The sequence below is a fragment of the Solea solea genome, chromosome 17 (genome assembly GCF_958295425.1).
Source record: "Solea solea chromosome 17, fSolSol10.1, whole genome shotgun sequence".
Lineage (NCBI taxonomy): Eukaryota > Metazoa > Chordata > Actinopteri > Pleuronectiformes > Soleidae > Solea > Solea solea.
The window spans coordinates 256,260-276,244 of record NC_081150.1 but is presented as its reverse complement, the minus strand read 5'-3'; the positions used below and the strand labels follow the sequence as shown (position 1 = coordinate 276,244).

At 39.2% G+C, this 19,985-nt stretch overlaps 2 protein-coding genes and 2 non-coding genes across 4 annotated transcripts in view; all 4 read right to left on the bottom strand.

The window, feature by feature from the left end:
- Window positions 1-7,018, bottom strand: part of mfsd4b (major facilitator superfamily domain containing 4B) — a 30,636-nt gene extending 23,618 nt beyond the window's left edge. The window contains exons 1-3 of the mRNA XM_058614317.1: window positions 6,513-7,018; window positions 4,097-4,265; window positions 3,491-3,607 (exon numbers count right to left, since the gene is read on the bottom strand). Of these exons, the coding sequence (XP_058470300.1) occupies window positions 3,491-3,607; window positions 4,097-4,265; window positions 6,513-6,779 (553 nt within the window). The 5' untranslated portion in view covers window positions 6,780-7,018. The remainder of the gene's footprint in view (window positions 1-3,490; window positions 3,608-4,096; window positions 4,266-6,512) is intronic.
- Window positions 7,019-8,061: 1,043 nt separating this feature from the next.
- Window positions 8,062-8,133, bottom strand: trnae-cuc (transfer RNA glutamic acid (anticodon CUC)). The gene has a single exon. It is a non-coding gene; the product is annotated as a tRNA-Glu (tRNA).
- A 226-nt stretch (window positions 8,134-8,359) lies between these two features.
- Window positions 8,360-8,431, bottom strand: trnae-cuc (transfer RNA glutamic acid (anticodon CUC)). Its single transcript has one exon. It is a non-coding gene; the product is annotated as a tRNA-Glu (tRNA).
- A 1,196-nt stretch (window positions 8,432-9,627) lies between these two features.
- Window positions 9,628-19,695, bottom strand: psmc6 (proteasome 26S subunit, ATPase 6). Its single transcript, XM_058614296.1, has 14 exons — window positions 19,538-19,695; window positions 19,048-19,127; window positions 18,769-18,808; window positions 18,511-18,563; window positions 18,206-18,273; window positions 17,451-17,565; window positions 17,087-17,174; window positions 16,884-16,945; window positions 16,668-16,791; window positions 15,238-15,299; window positions 14,551-14,671; window positions 14,386-14,466; window positions 10,047-10,118; window positions 9,628-9,960 (listed from the first exon to the last, which is right to left on the bottom strand). The coding sequence occupies exons 1-14, from the start codon at window positions 19,620-19,622 to the stop codon at window positions 9,842-9,844; spliced, it is 1,170 nt and encodes a 389-aa protein (XP_058470279.1). The 5' UTR covers window positions 19,623-19,695; the 3' UTR covers window positions 9,628-9,841.
- Window positions 19,696-19,985: the final 290 nt, after the last annotated feature.

Below are 19,985 nucleotides of genomic sequence, written 5' to 3'. Positions count from 1 at the left end.
TGTCTTACCCATTAAGCCACAAGGACTGGCTGCCAGTCTAACACTGGTTGTTTTTTGTCACATTTTGGACGACATACTAAACTATGACACTTTTGTCAAATTTTGGACGACGTACTAAAGTATGACATTTTTGTCCAATTTCGACGACATACTAAACTATGACATTTTTGTCAAATTTCGGACGACATACTAAACTGACATTTTTGTCACATTTTGGACGACAAACTAAACTATGACATTTTTGTCACATTTTGGACGACATACTTAACTATGACATTTTTGTCAAATTTTGGACGACATACTAAACTATGACACTTGTCAAATTTTGAACGACATACTAAACTATGACATTTTTGTCACATTTTGGACGACATACTAAACTATGACACTTTTGTCAAATTTTGGACGACGTACTAAAGTATGACATTTTTGTCACATTTTGGACGACATACTTAACTATGACATTTTTGTCAAATTTTGGACGACATACTAAACTATGACACTTGTCAAATTTTGAACGACATACTAAACTATGACATTTTTGTCACATTTTGGACGACATACTAAACTATGACACTTTTGTCAAATTTTGGACGACGTACTAAAGTATGACATTTTTGTCAAATTTTGGACGACATACTAAACTATGACATTTTTGTCAAATTTCGGACGACATACTAAACTGACATTTTTGTCACATTTTGGACGACATACTAAACTATGACACTTTTGTCAAATTTCGGACGACATACTAAACTATGAAATTTTTGTCAAATTTTGGACGACATACTAAACTATGACATTTTTGTCACATTTCGAACGACATACTAAATTATGACACTTTTGTCAAATTTTGGACGACATACTAAACTATGACATTTTTGTCACATTTTAGACGACATACTAAACTATGACATTTTTGTCAAATTTCGGACGACATACTAAACTGACATTTTTGTCACATTTTGGACGACATACTAAACTATGACACTTTTGTCAAATTTTGGACGACATACTAAACTATGACATTTTTGTCACATTTCGGACGACATATGAAACTATGACATTTTTGTCAAATTTCGGACGACATACTAAACTATGACATTTTTGTCACATTTTGGACGACATACTTAACTATGACATTTTTGTCACATTTCGGACGACATACTAAACTATGACATTTATGTCAAATTTTGGACGACATACTAAACTATGACATTTTTGTCACATTTCGGACGACATACTAAACTATGACATTTATGTCAAATTTTGGACGACACACTAAACTATGACATTTTTGTCACATTTCGGACGACATACTAAACCATGAAATTTTTGTCAAATTTCGGACGACATACTTAACTATGACACTTGTCAAATTTTGGACGACATACTAAATTATGACATTTTTGTCAAATTTCGGACGACATACTAAATTATGACATTTTTGTCACATTTTGGACGACATACTAAACTATGACATTTTTGTCACACTTTGGACGACATACTAAACTATGACATTTGGTCACATTTCGGACGACATACTAAACTATGACATTTTGGTCACATTTCGGACGACATACTAAACCATGACATTTTTGTCAAATTTCGGACGACATACTAAACTATGACATTTTTGTCAAATTTTGGACGACATACTAAACTATGACATTTTTGTCACATTTCGGACGACATACTTAACTATGACATTTTGTCACATTTCGGACGACATACTAAACTATGACATTTTTGTCAAATTTTGGACGACATACTAAACTATGACATTTTTGTCAAATTTTGGGCGACATACTAAACTATGACATTTTTGTCACATTTTGGGCGACATACTGAACTATGACATTTTTGTCACATTTTGGACGATATATTACACTATGATAATTTGAGGAGGTTTCACGATACTATGACAGGGCAGCCTCATTCGGGACTTGAACCCACAATCCTTGACTTAGTAAAACATTGTCTTAACCATTAAGCCACAAGGGCTGGCTGCAAGAGTAACACCTGTTGTTTTTTGTCACATTTTGAACGACATACTAAGTCGTGATTTTTTTTATCATATTTTGGATGACATACTAAAGTATGACTTTTTTTTAAATCACATTTTGGACAACATATTACACTATGATAATTTCAGGAGGTTTTACAATACCATGAGTCGGCAGCCTCATTCGAGGCTTGAACCCACAATCCTAGAGTTAGTAGGACAATGTCTTACCCATTAAGCCACAAGGACTGGCTGCCAGTGTAACACTGGTTGTTTTTTGTCACATTTTGGACGACATACTGACCTATGATTTCTTCCCACATTTTGGACGACATACTAAACTATGACATTTTTGTCAAATTTCGGACGACATACTAAACTATGACATTTTTGTCAAATTTCGGACGACATACTAAACTATGTCATTTTTGTCAAATTTTGGACGACATACTAAACTATGACATTTTTTGTCAAATTTCGGACGACATACTAAACTATGACATTTTTGTCAAATTTTGGACGACATACTAAAGTATGACATTTTTGTCAAATTTCAGACAACATACTAAACTATGACATTTTTGTCACATTTTGGACGACATACTAAACTATGACATTTTTGTCACATTTTGGACGACATACTAAACTATGACATTTTTGTCACATTTTGGACGACATACTAAATGATGACATTTTTGTCACATTTTGGACGACATACTAAATGATGACATTTTTGTCAAATTTTGGACGACATACTAAACTATGACATCTTTGTCACATTTTGGACGACATACTAAAGTATGACATTTTTGTCACATTTTAGACGACATACTAAACTATGACATTTTTGTCACATTTGGACGACATACTAAAGTATGACATTTTTGTCAAATTTTGGACGACATACTAAACTATGACATTTTTGTCAAATTTTGGACAACATACTAAACGATGACATTTTTGTCAAATTTTGGACAACATACTAAAGTATGACATTTTCGTAAAATTTTGGAGGACATACTAAACTATGACATTTTTGTCACATTTTGGACGACATACTAAACTATGACACTTTTGTCAAATTTTGGACGACATACTAAACTATGACATTTTTGTCACATTTGGACGACATACTAAAGTATGACATTTTTGTCACATTTTGGACGACATACTAAACTAAGACATTTTGATGACTTTTTGGACGACATACTAAACTGACATTTTTGTCACATTTTGGACGACATACTAAACTGACATTTTTGTCACATTTAATATTAAATAGTCTAAATGGTATGCCAGTGTGTCACCGTCATGTACCCTACCAGTTTTGGGACTTACTAAATGTGCCTGCTGTGCTTTATTTGCTATGAATGTTTAAAAAAAAAAAACATACAGGAATAAGAAAAAAAGTAATGTTTAGGTTAAGACCTTCATGAACCCATCAGCTATATGTTTTCTTAGTATTGGTTGTAAATGTTCACTGACCTGTATCTAGAACACCCATAGACATCCCAATGCTGGACATGAACACAGTGAGGAGCAGAGCCTGCTTACAGAATGGGATGGCTAACATCCCAAAGGCTGTGATGAGCAAAGAAAAACCTGCCGAGAAAAAAATCAATCATCATTTTGGAGAATGCAAAGAGTCAAACGTTCTGTAAATGTTGAACCTGTTAACTATTATTTATAGTACGTGATCAATCAATCTGGTGATTATTTTCTCAATTAAGAGATTGGTTGTTTGACTGAAATGATGTTCTCAAATGTCTCAAAATGATTTATTTTTAATAATGATGTAGTTTTTGTTATATACAGCAAAGAAAACTATAACACGCTGAAAAGCAGAGAGCTTGTTTTATTGATTTAAATACCAAACTTAATGGATATTCAAAATAGTACATATATAAATATTCAATTTATCAGTCATTTAATAGGCTGAAATTCTCACACAGGAGGAAAATCAGACACCATCTTTGTCACTAAATATACAGGTTTCCTTTAGGAATGGCTGTGGTTTGCAGCTGCGATTGACCACACCTGTTTACCCCAATGCCCTTTAACAACTGCAACACAATCTGAAGGAAGGTTTACCGAGCAGCAGATGGGGGTTGATGTAATCAAAGAGAAAGCCCCCAAAGAGAGATCCTCCGATGTATCCCACTGAGCGGCCTAAGAAGACGTAGGAGATGTTGCTGATGTCCTTTCTCACATTCACAGCCAGGTCCTCGAATGTGGGGCCAAGAACTGAGATACTCATCCCCTGACAAAACAAGAGGGTTTACACGGTTACACGATGTGACGGGTTAATGACAAACCTTCAGTCAAAACATTTCATCACAACTCTGACTGAGTTCACATCAGAAATGTATGTCAGAATAGGAATTCACATGTGAATCAGTGTCTTTACATGCCTTTCCAAACATCCACTGTGGTTCCTCACTTCCTGATTTGAATCCCATTGCTTTGTTTAACATCTAATAACCTTTTTTTTTGCCAACTTATAAAACAAACAAAACATTGTGAGGTTTTTTTGGTTAGTTAAATTTTGTACAATATTGGAGTTTTTGACAGAAAAAGGAGGTAAAGGTAGCAGCCTATTGAGCCCACTGTTGTATCGGCAGATCTTGGTGCATCCCTAACAGACAGTGATTACGTATATAAATATTCTGATTATAAACCCATGCCAGTTTCCATTTATAAATCACAGCTTTTGGTAGAGCTTCAGATAATCCCATACTTCATTTTCTTGTAACCTTTGTATAAAGACAGTGAGTCTGCTACTGAATTACCAATGTAACTTTAAAGTGTAAATACAAACAGTGACAGAAACTTGAATGAACCGAGCAGAGTCTGCATGCAGTAACATGATATGAGCTGAAGAGCAAGTTTTACAACTATGGAAATCCTGTCAGTGCAGGACGTGGATCCTTCACTATGTGCTCATACAAAGCCTGAGTTATAGAAACCGATATGACCACATGTCATTCACATACTAACAAGTGTCACTGAGAGCATTATCCATTTTTTATTATTATAATTTAGTTAAACAATCAGAAACAACATCGTAGTTATCTGACTGTCAAACAAAGTGATATTTACATGCTTTTTCAAAGATCTGTGCCACACTTGCACCCATGATCTTTTTAATTGGCTGTAGGAATAATATAAAACACAACTCCTTATAAGGACATCTTGGGGTGTGTGTTTATAGGTCACATATTCAGGCTTTAAAAAACACAAGTGTTTCATGTTCACATTTTTACTAGTGATAGAAAGTAGCAATAATTGTGCCTTTGTATAAACTGCATGTTTAAACATATTAATGGCAAAAAGCAGCCGAAAAGCTCCGTGTTCTAAGGGTTCAAAGCTGCAGGGAAGCATTCAAAGACAGTTTGAGTTAAGACAAAGACTTGCAGCTGCTGCTTAACTGTGAGTTTGATGTTTGTTGTTTGGTTTTTGTGTGACTTTACTCAAGTCCCCAACAAAAGGCTTATGTTAGACCTGATGAACTGGTTCTGAAAGTTAAGACATTTTATATTTATTTTGATTTAGGTTCAAATGTAAATTCAGTTAGTATTTAGTGTTTTAGTGTTAACACATTGTATTTAAATGGACTTTGTTTTTGCACTGCCAAAATATTATTATGTTCTGAAATAAGCAATCAAACCAATAAAATGTAAAAAGGAATCCAGCCGATGGTTTGTTTTAAGAGATGTGATTCAATAAAAAAACCAGGAAAAAAAAGTATTTTTATCTGATTACTTAGTTAAGCGTTGGAATAATTGGTAAAACACTCGATTAATAAGACAATCAACAGTTGTCTGTATAACCTGTACAGGAAGTTGCTGAATAAACCACATTGTGTGCATACTGTGGATTGTTTAAGTATTAGGTGTGGAACATTATCTGGATGAGGCAGCATTTGTACCCAAATGTTTAAATGCACTTATTGTAAGTCGCTTTGGATGAAAGAGTCTGTTAATGACATGTAATGTAATGTAATGTAATGTAATGTAATGTAATGTGATGGATGAAAATGCAACAATTATTAAGGGAAAAGTGAAAAAGGATTAGTAGACAGAAATGGTGGAGCTCTCTGTTCACACTCTGTACTTTATGTTCAAATACACACAAATATCTGAAGACAAGTTATAAACTATGTTAATAAGTTTGACAGCACATACACTCACATTTATTAGGGATGGACTTTTTGCCGATATCCGATATTTCTGGAGTGTTTAGATCTTTCTTTTTACCTAGCGCAGAGGTCATTTAGTATATTCTGGAGTGAAATTAACATCATTATTATCATAGTTTGCCGATATCCAATAAAGCCAATATCGAGCAGATATTATTGTGCATCACCAATACCAGTCATGGGAAGTCATAGCGATATTATGGTATGTCATCTCATTCATAGCAGAATAACCCAGATTTCCCCACACACACACACACACACACAGAGCACAGAGCACACACACACACAGGTGTCCCAGTATTGACTTACCAAACCCAGGAAGGACATGCAGAGAGTGAGCGTGATCATCCAGCGGCCGCACGCTCCATGTCCGCATCTGCCACGGTCGAGCACCTGCTTGTCACAGCCGGGCTTCATTGTTCTCTTGCCCGCGCTCCTCGGCCTCTTCCCGGTGTCTGTCCTCTTGTCAAACAGAGTGTCCTCCTCCTGTTCGTCCGTGCGCTCATTGTCGTCGTTGTCCACGCTGGCAAAGCGAACGTGCTTCTTCTTCACGGCGGCGGCGGAGGACGAAGACATGGCGGCTGTCAGTGAGTCTCCGGCTGCTGTGACGCGAGTGTGGCGTCTTTTCTTTTTTTTTTAAGATGGATGGAAGGTGAGACAGGAGGAACAGCTGACTGCAGCGAGACAGGAACGACAGCGAACCCTCGTCTTCTTCTACGATCTGTCTCTGAAACAGTGGACAACCAGTGAAAAGAGTCACTTAGCGCCACCTGCTGCTCCGGAATGTGAATGAGATGAATTGAAGAAATGAATGAAACATTTAAACTGTTGGACATTCGTCCACCCAGAGATAGAAAGTATAAAACCAAGTGATTTTCTTTATTCATCCACAGTCAAAGTATACAAAATGACTTGAAATGAGTGCATGAACATAGCGTTAGACTTAGAAAGAGTTGATTTGTTCACTACATCAGCGGCTGTCTTGTTGTTTTAAACATGTATGTATTTTGGAGAATAACTTATCAATAACTGTCAGTAAATACTTAAACTCAGGCCTGCGTGTCACAAACACTTTGTTGTGTTTATGTAAATGTGTTGTGGCAGGTTTATGCAGCATATCTATTATATATTATATTATTTATGTACAGTATATGTATCTTCTAGTTTCTCCACAGTCACAGGTCAAGTGCAGAAGACTTTACACACTAATGCCCTGGAGCTGATGTTCAAGGTTCAAGGGGAGAATGATGGAAGTTTCTCTTCATGTTTGTGGGAATAAAGTATTCAAACAGATGTTCAGAGTGGAGTCAAGACGACGATCATACAGAGAACAACAGGGTGCATCCTCCCTCTGTGAGCTGTGTTTAATATAGTGTTTATATACATGTTTCGTGTTCAGGTGATATGGTTGAGCAGTGGTTATGACACATGTACGAGGTTAAAATAAGCAAAAACAATTTACTGTTATTATTGCACTTAATAATAACAACATATAAACTATTGGTGCTGACTCAAGCTGATGAAATGAGATGTCAGAGGACCACAGAGATCTTTTGCTCCAATTTAATGTTGGGAAAATATTTTTGAGGGCTCTGTTATCTCTATTTCTTTTCTCTACAAAATCCTACATCTGTGCCACATTTTTTGCATATTGTTATACTTAAGTGCTCCAAGACAGTCGCCAAAGGAACTTGAGAGGTTGAGAGAATACCACATAAATGAGTTGCACATTATGGCCTTTGCTCCCCTGATTCCATGTCCTTTAACTCGGATTCAGGAAGAGCAGCTCTTTGTCATCCAGGGATAGTGTCCTGGCTGATTGTACTGTTGTTTGTTCCATGGGCTGCCACAGATTAAGTTCCCTGGCCGGGAATCGAACCCAGGCCGCGGCGGTGAGAGCGCCGAATCCTAACCACTAGACCACCAGGGATAGTGTCCTGGCTGATTGTACTGTTGTTTGTTTCTCAAAATGTGCTTAACTATGGTGGAGGACAACATAATGCAACATTAACATAGTGTAATGATTCTTGTGTATAATGACATTACAGCTGAACTGAGTCTGTATGAGAGCAAAGCTGAGTCCCACCAGAATGACAAAGAGCTGCTCTTCCTGAATCCGAGTTAAAGGACATGGAGTCAGGGGAGCAAAGATTAAGTTCCCTGGCCGGGAATTGAACCCAGGCCGCGGCAGTGAGAGCGCCGAATCCTAACCACTAGACCACCAGGGACCATTTTGGAATGTCCAAAATGTGCTAAACTATGGTGGTGGACAACATAATGTAACATTAACGTAGTGTCATCATTCTTGTGTGGAAAACTTTCTGCCATTTGTTGTTTGTTGAGGGTGATGATTTAACCACTTAAGCCGTGTTTTATACTTTCATCTCATATACTTTCACACAAAATAACAGATCTACAAGTTTACAACTTGCATGTTGCAATGTGATGTGTTGTAGATCTGTTATTTTCACAGTTTTTGATCATTTCAACATGCACATTTTTTAGTGCCCACAGTCCAATTTGGTTTGTGAAGGACATTGAGCTAACAACTTGAATAATATATGCTATATACGTATGCTTTGCATATTTCTTTCAGTTTTTATGGTTAATTGTCCTTTCAACAGTTTCATTATAAACAGTAGTTAAAATTAATCAAACACTGTTACAATAAAACATCTGCACATAAGATGCAGATATACTATATTGTCAACAGGTACATTATGTACATGCTGTACTGTCCGTTGTAAAATAAAATTTCAGATTTTTCAGATCATTATACTATTGTTTCCATACTTTAGTCAACTAGTCAAAGTTCTGATAGCATGTAGAGTCATTTTTTTTTCATGTGATCTTGTTCAAACTCAACCCATTACACACTATTCCTCTACTTTTCATGTCCAGATTTGTGATAGGCAGCAGGCAGCAGGCAGCCTGTGGAGATCATCTCCCCAGAGACCCCAGCAGCCCAGAGACCCTGCCACAAATCATTTCACCCGTGCCAACCCAGACACCCTTCAGCAATTTTTTATTGGTCTGTAGGAGCCCTGGTGGACTAAAGAGGACTCTAGCCAGGACTCTAGTTCTTATAATACATCCATGGGCTTCACCCACTCATCTCTACTACACTAACAACAAACTCACATTCATGATGGCATTAACAGTAGACTTGTAAGTTGGTGTCTGGGTCTGTCTGTGCTTCAGCAAAAAACAAAGTGAGTTTTTGATCATTTCCACAATGTTGTCAGACGTTATGTAAATGTGTCTGGACTGAAATGGAACTTGTTGCCTGTGAATGCTGTTCTGTTTTTGAACTGACCCTAGTGAGACTCATGAAAAAGCTTTTTTCCCCCAACCTCAGGAATAATATTCATCCACGTGTTCAACCAGTTCCAATCCACACTCAGAAGAAGAAGTACAACACATGTTATGACAGAGTGATATATTTCAGGACATGAAGTTATTTTACACAAGTGTTCCGAGATGTCAAACCAAGACGAATCTGAAGTAAAGGAGTCAAAGCTGTTGGACATAAAACTGTTGTCTCTGGTCTCATAGCACAGAACACAGCAAATCTATGACAATGCAATGGAAAACATTGGGTAGAGAAAGGGACTTTTACACACACACACACAGAAGCTTTATACAGGTTTGTAGTCCAACTTAGACTCCAGCTTCTTTGAATCTGCCACCTTCCTCACAGCTTTCATGAAGTCTTCCTGAGTGACATACTCTCGATCAGCACGGATGGCAAACAGACCTACAAGCACACAACACAGAGGTTAACACAACATTGACCAAGGGATTCTGAGTGAGCAGGAACTGAGAGGCCGATTCACATCTCACCTGCTTCTGTGCACACATTCCTCAGATCAGCTCCGTTGAAGCCGTCTGACAGTTTCACGATGGCTTCATAATCTGCAGACAAGCACAAGCAAAAATAATGATTATCGGCCAAAGCTGATTATCTAAAAAAAATAATCAAATATCGGCCGGATTAATACAAGTTATCATGATCAAACATTTACACATCGGTCAAAATCAATAAATATCAGGATAAATGAGTTCAGATTTAGAGTGAACGTTGAAGAAACAGGGTTTTTAACATTTTTTATGGACAAACAGAAACAGCACACATCTTTTGAACCCTTCAAAGTCATTACTTCCCATATATACGTACATACATACATATGTACATGTTGCAGTAAACCCAAGGAAGGCAGCTGGCCCGGACGGGATACCAGGGAAGGTGCTCAAAGCTTGTGCAGACCAGCTCTCACAAGTTTTCACCTGCATCTTCAACCGTTCCCTGTCTCAAGCCACCATCCCATCCTGCCTGAAGACAGCTACAATCATCCCCGTGCCCAAGAAATCATCCACAGACAGCCTCAACGACTACCACCCAGTCGCCCTAACACCGGTCATCATGAAGTGCTTTGAGAGGCTGGTTCTTCACCACATCAAAGACAGCCTTCCTCAGACCTTCGATCCACATCAGTTTGCTTATAGAGCAAACAGATCCACGGAGGATGCCATAGCCATAGCTCTCCACACTGCGCTGAGCCACCTGGAACACCAGGGGAGCTATGTGAGGCTACTCTTCATCGATTACAGCTCAGCCTTCAACACAATCATCCCGGACATTCTGGTCAGTAAACTTGTGGATTTAGGCCTCCACCCACACACCTGTTCATGGATAAAAGACTTCCTCACGAACCGTCCACAGACTGTTAAACTTGGTAACCACATCTCCTCCACCCGCACACTCAGCACCGGCTCTCCACAGGGGTGTGTGCTGAGCCCACTACTGTACTCCCTCTACACCCATGACTGTAGCCCAACCCACCTTGGTAACACCATCGTCAAGTTTGCAGACGACACCACTGTGGTTGGACTAATCTCAGGGGGAGATGAGTCTGCTTACAGGGATGAGATCCTAAAGTTGACAACGTGGTGTTCAGCGAACAACCTGGCACTGAATGCCACAAAGACAAAGGAAATCGTCATCGACTTCAGGAGGCACCGCGCAGACCCAGCTCCCCTCTACATCAACGGTGTCTGTGTAGAGAGGGTCCAGACCTTCAAGTTCCTGGGCACCGTCATCTCGGCTGACCTCTCCTGGACCCCGAACATCACGGAGATCACCAAGAAGGCCCAACAACGCCTGCACTTCCTGAGAGTGCTCAGGAAAAACAACCTGGATGAGAAGCTGCTGGTGAACTTCTACCGCTCTTCCATAGAGAGCCTGCTGCTGTACTGCATCACAGTGTGGTACGCCAGCTGCACTGAAGCAGACAGGAAGGGTCTTCAGAGAGTCATCAACGCAGCACAGAGGATCATCGGCTGCACTCTCCCCTCCCTAAAGGACATTTACCACTCTCGCTGCCTGAACAGAGCGAGGAACATTGTTAAGGACAGTTCCCACCCCGGCTTTCATCTGTTCGACATGCTGCCCTCTGGCAGACGCTACAGGTGTGTCCGAGCTCGGACAAATAGACTTAAGGACAGCTTCTTCCCCAGAGCCATAACCACACTGAACATGGACATGCACTGACCATCCTACCTCTACCACATACTCTCACACATTCTGGCATGTGCAATACTCTACATTTCATGCTGAAATGCTTATTTATTTAATAATTTACTCCACACTATGCAATACTTACATACTGTGCACTACTTATATTGTATATACAGATTTTTATCCTGCTTAAATTACATTCCAACTGTGCAATATCTGTATTTTTAAATGGTACCCTGCTAAAATCACTTTCATACTGTGTAAATGTTTATATTTCTATTTTTATATACTGCAAAATTACATTTCACTCTGTGATATTTATATTCTATCTGCTGCTAAAATCATATCTCACACTGTGATATTTATATTTCTATATTTCATATACTGTTAAAAAAAAAAAAAAAAAAAAAAATACACTTCATACTGTGGAAATAGTCTTATTTATTATTTTTTATACCCTGCTATGGGTCACGTCTCATAGAAATGCACTTGTTATATTTAAACCCTGCTACAGACCTGCTATTTCATATTGTGCAATAAGAATTTGATGGCTGTATATCCTTTTAATGTAGTACGCTGCAACTGAAAACCCACCTCACGTTAACTAGGGTCACTTTTTCTTTTTAATGTCCTTGACCCATACACTGGTTGTTGTTGTTGTTGTTGTTATTGTTCTTCGTTGTTAGCTGTATGCACTTTCAAGGTGAAGTCAAGTAAATCTCGTTGTACAACTTGTATAATGACAATAAAGGCATTCTATTCTATTCTATTCAATGCATAAATATATTGATATATATATTGAACCTTTGTTATATTGTGATTGAACAGTTATATTACACAATATGTAACTTTTAACTTCACGTCATCTGCCCTAAATTTACCTTTAGTATACTGTGTATACTAAAGGTAAATCACATGTATATATGTCAAGTATTTTATTTTATTTTATTTTAATTCACATTTTTATACCAACCCAATAGGGTAATATACATATTCTCATTGCTTTTGCATTTCCAGTACTATTCAGGAGCTTTGCAACAAAAGAATTTCACTCCGGGGATCAATGAAGTAATAAATGTCTTACATTTGAATCTTTGTTTTAAGATGTGCTAGTGCAATGGCCACATCTCCAACTGACTCAGCATCATCACATACATGGCACACTGCCCTGCGTCTTTAGGCATGCACACGCTCACTTGTGGCGCTTTTCCACTAGTGCAACTTCACCTCGGCACAAGCGGTAATTTTGCTTTTCCATTAGCGATGATACCTGGTACTTTTAGTAGTTCCTGCTCCGGCAAGGTTCCAAGTGAGCTGAGCCAATACTATGTGTGCCGTCGTCAAACTGCCGTCCACTGATTGGTCAGAGTGCCGTCACAGCAAGAGCAAGACGTCCGACACAAGATTTCCCATTGTTTTATTTCAGTCCTGTCCTTTGTTTTGTTATGTGTTTGTACATCGTCTTTGAGTGTCTAGAAAAGCGCTATATAAATTTGATGTATTATTCTTATTATTCTTATTATTATGATTCAAAGCGAACAATGCCGAACTGTAGATCAGTTAAAAAGACTTAACCATCCTGAAAATGTGGGTTAACCCCCAACATTTAGCAAGGAAATGTCTAAAATCTCATAGTTTGGGTTCTGGTGTATTTAGCGATCACAAGTCGCAGCACCACAAACCCTCCTGCTGTATTTCAGTTTAGTGGCTGTCAGACAGAGTCTGTGCTCTGGTCAAGTACTGAACAAATCTTGTTAATGAACTGATTCTAATGATTCAGTTCCACTGAAAACAACTGCTTTACAAGGCACTCGTCATGTGTCATGAGTGTGTATGTGTCTCGTAAACAAAGTCATGGCAGTTTCATGTGCTGAGCTAAGGCGGTGAGGCGGTACCATGTAGTGGAAAAGCGCCATTAGAGATATATCTGTGGCATTTGTACTACACTGCACACACTGGTGCTCTTAGTAAGTCATCTGCCGAGTTTAAAACTTGTCAAGTTAACTATTGAACATTTGCGATTAACAGATGGACAGACAGAGATTCCTTGATTAAATAGATGGGTGAGCATCTGTGATGTCACATTGTCATTCAATGTTTTACTACTAGGCTGAGACTGATGAAAAGATCTGACACCTCTCACACAGACGGACCTTCCTTGAATTAGTCGAGGGGTGGCATTCACTTTCATCATCTGTGACATCTCTTCTTACATCACAGGAAATAAAAACTATACTTTGTTCTTGTATTTGCTAATGAACAACTAAAAAGAAAAAAAAAGAAACATCCCAGGCTTCAACTGAGTCAGCATTACATGCACGGCACAGTGACACATTAAAGTGTAGCACAGGCTGACGGACAGACGGTATACAGCGCAAAATATCTTGCTTTCTTCAGTGGTAATGCTCTGCTTTATCCAATTATATCACACAGTAAATATTCAACTGAAGTTCAACTTGAAAAAGTTATATCCAAAATGTAACCACGAGAAAATCTGACGTTTTCCTACGCTAGCTGTGATATGTGGAAAAGGACACTAGCACGAGCACCAGGCTCCCTTTGGTGAAAAAGGGGTGTGTGACGATTCAGTGATGACAAAGGCTGGAGAAACAATAGAAGCAGCACGTCAGGGCAGCAGAGGACGATGGAGGGATGCTCTCTTACCTATTTCTCCATGCTTGGTGATGGGACTGGAGTGGATTTTGAGGATGTCCAGACGAGCCTGTTCATTGGGCAGCTCAATGTCTGCAGAACAAAGAAGGACGTTTAGTCAAGTGTGGTCAAACAGAGTGGACGGACTGATGAACGGGAACAGGAAGGAGATCTTACGGATTTTACGGTCCAGTCTGCCAGGTCTCAGCAGTGCCGGGTCCAGGGTGTCGGGTCTGTTGGTGGCCATGATCATCTTGACTCTGTGCAGCGTGTCGAAGCCGTCCATCTGGTTCAGCAGCTGATGTTAGACACACAACATGTCAAATAAACTAATTATTAACGATTTATGAATTATTTGAGTGTTCTTATTTCTTTTTTTAATAAAATCAACTTCTGTGACTTAAGCTTCTTTAATATTATGAGCAAGAGAGTGGTGGGACGATGACATCGTTTTCCCTGAGTAGCGTATTGGTTGCGTACATGAAAACGCAGGGGTGATCCTGCAGTGCTCCCAAAATGACCGTTCTTTTAGTGGACAAAAAACTGATAAAATAAACATTTCTCCTGACCTTGTATTTGTAGGTATGAGCCCTGACACTGAGGTTTACTGTGCTCCTGGGAACAGCTGTAGAAATGGTTTTACATGCTGACCTACTCCATGTATGTATGTTATGGTAAATGGTTTGTATTTATATGGCGCTTCTCTAGTCTTGATGACCTCACAAAGCTGCATTACACTACAGTTTTGCCATTCACTCACACTTTGATACGGCGCACCTATGTGCAGCGCAAATTCTATCACTCATCTTTCATACCCATTCACACGCTGCCAGCACAGCAACGTGGGACATGTGTGACTTTTACCTCCATCAGAGTCCTTTGGATCTCTCTATCTGCAGAGGTTCCCTCAGAGAAACGACGGCCACCTGCAGGACAACACAAACACATGACAGGACATTTAGTAACAATTGAGCACACATGGTTCCAGCTCCCGATCAAACACCACAGAAAAAAATACATGTCGTCTCCCAGGTCCACTGTGCAACAAAACCGTTTGAACCGTTTGAATGTAAATCGCTAACACTCAAGTGGGACCTTATCTCCCCTCCCTCTTATGACCCTTCAAAATATGTGACCCCTGCTTCTGTGTTTTATTTTTTATTAGCATTAATTGTTAATGATAAACTTCATATGTTCCTTATTTTGTTTAATTCTTTCTCCTAAAAAGAACCGATGTAAGTCCTGTTAAAGACCCAGATGGATAAGCAGTATCTGAAAAAGTGGTATCGTTAAAATCTTAATGATATCCATCCCTATATACAGCGTATACCTGTAGACTACACAACTGCTTTACGCCTCGTTCTCTTCATATTTAGTTATCGTCCAATGTGCCTCGTTCACTGCCATTCTCATCAATGCTGCACACACAGGGAGCAGTGAACAGGAATATCTGTATTAGACCGGCCCCTTCACTGACTTTGATTGGTTTTGACCACACCATCATCCTTCCTTAAGTGTAAGTCACTGCAAAAAAAGTGCTCACTAGAGCCCTGAGCTACACTTAGAAATGTTTAGAAATGATTCCCAGTTCTCCAAAACACGTACAAAGTGAAATAAATGTAAAAAGAGAACTTTATGTCAAGGAATTAACCATGGGTCTCTGAAACAAGAGCGAGGTAGAGAATCAAAAGCATATGCTGACAAGTTAACTGGCATATGAAGTAGGGATGCACCGATTGCCATTTGAAAAGAACTGATTTTTTTTGCCATTCTGGTATTCATGAGTTTGACCTGCTGATACCGATTTTAGCCAAATCCAATTTCATTTTTTCAAACCACTTTACAGCAGAGATTTCTTTTCTTTCTTTAATATAAAATTCTAACATAGAAATACAAATAACTTTTCAGTCATGTCATGTGAAATGGAACAGGTTAACACATAAATTCTTAATGAAGAAATTAAAGTGCACACATCTTAAAAGTGCAGTGTTATGGAATAACCATTCTTTTCAAAGAGTCGCCTTGTTGTTCACCATGCTTCCTGCTCTGTGGACATCCCCAAGAAGGAACTCTCAGTAACACGTTGGTGCTGATTGTACTGTCTACGTCTTAGCCGTGGAGACCTGGCTTTGTATGGTCGATGTGAATACTGGAGAATAAGGATGCCGTGTGGAAATCTGTCTGACCGCCGTAATGGCCGATCACATTTCACACAATTCCGGTCACCGGCCGATCATTCGGTGCATCATGAAGGTTCACCTGAGGGAAGCAAGACTGGAGTAAGAATCGCTCACCAATGGCATCAATTTCATCCATAAAGATGATGCATGGCTGATGGTCCCTGGCATAGTTGAACATCTCTCTGATCAGCCTGGCACTTTCACCAATGTACTTGTCCACAATGGAGCTGGACACCACCTGCAGCACATAAAACACACGCAGAGATACCGTCAACTGATCGCATGCATTGCAGTGTGGCGGTAAATGCTGAGCATGGAGCATATAGTCACCTTGAGGAAGTTACAGTCGAGCTGACTGGCCACTGCTCTGGCAAGAAGAGTCTTCCCAGTGCCTGTTTCAGAGTGAAATCTCTGTTTAGCATTTGTGTCAAAGGATTCAAGTGAATAAAATGAAAGATTGACAAGTATGATTCAAAAATCTCTTTTTGCAAATGTACAGTCATAGAAGTAAGAGGTGAGAGTGAGCCACTTACCTGGAGGTCCATAGAGCAGACAACCTTTAGGGGGAATGATCCCTACCCTCTGGAAGAGCTCAGGGTTGGTCAGAGGAAGCTCAATCACCTGCCACAGAACAGCGACAGCACTATTACACTCTCAGTGGAAAGAAGTCAACATTTACCACAGCTCAGAAGGTAGAGCAAACATTTATATCACAGTATGTTGCAAAATGTCAACAGTTTTACAGTACATTTTATAGAGTGTGTGTAGAGTGTTAAGCACTTTGAGTGGACAACTACAAAAGAGATGAACACAGAATACAAATGTAAATGCAAACACATACCATGACAGCCTCTGATCACCTACAACACAAACTGCCAAACAAAGCCAAAGTTGTACCTCTCTAAGCTCACGGATCTGTTCAGAGAGACCTCCAATCTCAGAGTAGGAGACACTGCCAGGGTCTTCATGGGACATGTTGTACACCAGAGGATCCACCTCTCTGGGCAGGTACCTTTGCAAGAACAAGAAAAACATGTAAGCCAACATTCATCATCACTAGCTGTGGATTTGTTTTGCTCTGTGTCAAATATCTGGGGCACATCTGTGAACATTGATATGCTGTTTAAATAAAGTCACTGCTGGGTGGACATCTGTACACAAAGATTAGAGCATTGCTTATAAGAGAAGGGCTACAACACTATTGTTACAGTCTGTGTGGTCTACAGACAATTACTTTTATTGTCATAAAATAGGGAATTTATTATGCTCCTATAAAGGAAGAAATCAATAGCATGATGAATACTCTGCTTTGTTGTTGTTTGTTTAAACTACTGCAGCACAGCAGACATGCAGTCCCCATTCTCCATGTTCATGTGACAGAGGTGATGCACCGCTCTCTTTATCATATGTCATCGAAGCATTTCTGTGAAATTTAGGATTTGTATCTGATTTAACTTTTTCTAATATCTGTTCTGATGATTTAGTACTGAGGGTGAGATCAAGAATTAGTTCAGTTCATCAACAAAGTAATGGATGAGGATCTGAGAGGCTGGCACTGCAGCTAAATTAAAAAGTAACAAAACAAGTGTCTTGTTGGACTCAGATTCTGATAAAGTTTAACTGATTCCAATCAACAAACTTATCCAGCTTACCTCATTATAGTAAGAGTGGTCATGTCCAGAGCCACTCTGGTGCCTGGCTTCAGCTGCGACTTGTCCAACTGTGATCAATGATTTTAGTGGTTAAAGCCTTTATGTACCAAGACTCAGTAAAAAGAAACAGACATTAAATATCTATTTATATTTTTAACTAATAAATACTCAAAAACAAAAACAGTAAAATGCTAAATGAATTTAGATAGTGACTGATGTAATTTAGCTACCACGTCTGTATCCTGGTTTAGAGCAGGTTGATCTCTAACAATGCTTGAAACCATGAGTGCTGGTTCAGCTCTTACCTGTCTACGACATCCCACCACATATCGGGGCCCATTGGTAGCCTTGACAATAACTAGAAAAAGATACACACACACAAATTACGGTTATAATCAACAAATATATTCATACGCAGACTGAGTTTGTCAATACAGCTTGATAATAGCCATTTAAGGTAAATGCAGCAACAATGGAAAACTGAATGGTTCTTGGTGGCACTCAGTGCATTTAGCATGTTTGTGGATCTCAGCCGTGACATGTGTATCCACAAAGAAACTTACACTTCTCCTCAGTCAGCTGTTTGAGCACTTCTCCAACAATCTGAAGGAAAACAAGGCAAAGTTAGAATTAGACATGATAGCAGATACTGTGCTAATCAGTGACATAACAACTGTAACCACTGCATTATTAATGTAGTCCTCACATTTGAACACATCCAGCACATCACATTTGTATGTCAAATGTTGAGACATCATTTTAAACAGTACTTTCTTTAGGATTAAATGGAATGACTGTCATGTTGAGACTCGCTCCACAGATCTGACACACTGACTCGTTACCTGTCCGACACTCTGCAGAGCCTTGAGATCGTTCTCCGACTTCTCGTACTGTTTGGTTTGTTCCCTCAGCTGCTCTCTTACTGCAAAACAAACGCAAAACAGCGTCACAAACAACTCTGTTGATGATAATGACGATGACCAACAATTATTCAAACACCGCTCACGCTCTGATGTAACGTTAGCAGGCTAGCTTGGCTGAGAAGAGGCAGGTATGTCGGGGAAATAAGAGTTAATGCATAGAAAGACCGTGGACCGCCGAATATTCGAAGCCGTTTTTGACTAGATGTTCGCTCCTCGTAGGCTAAGCTAGCATTACTAGCGCTGGCCGCTTAACTTCCATTCATTTCTATAGAGATGCTAACTGCATGACAAAGCAGTAACTACCTATCCGGCTAACTGGCGCTTGCTATCCAATAAAAAGAGAGCTGTTTAAGGCATAACGTGCGTATTTTTACAACCCACCAGAGGTGCGTGTTAAACTGCCACTTACATTCTTTTAACCGCCCGTCAACTTCTTTATGTTCGAGTAATTTTTTCCTGTAATCCTGTAACGCTTTTTCTCTACCGTCCGCCATGATGCCCAATTGAATGCTGGGAAATTCTGCCTCGTTCTTCTTTTGGGTTTCCGGTGTCCTGCCAAAAAGTGATTGTCTAACAGAAACTCATTCATTCCGCGGGAGCGCGCACAGCCTGTTAAGATTGAATCCCGGAATTTATATATATGACGTGTACAGATGATTTTCCTTTCGTTATAACGTCCAAATATAAGTGTTGACTGTGGTAATAATAGCAAAGGAACGTCTTTGATATCATTGTTCATGCAAATTCTGCTACTCTAACTACTGTAGTTCAAATGATTTATAGATGTTTTTTTTTTGTTTTTTTTTTAAATAAATCATTATGGCACTCTTAACATGTGGTTTAGGGCCTTATATTTA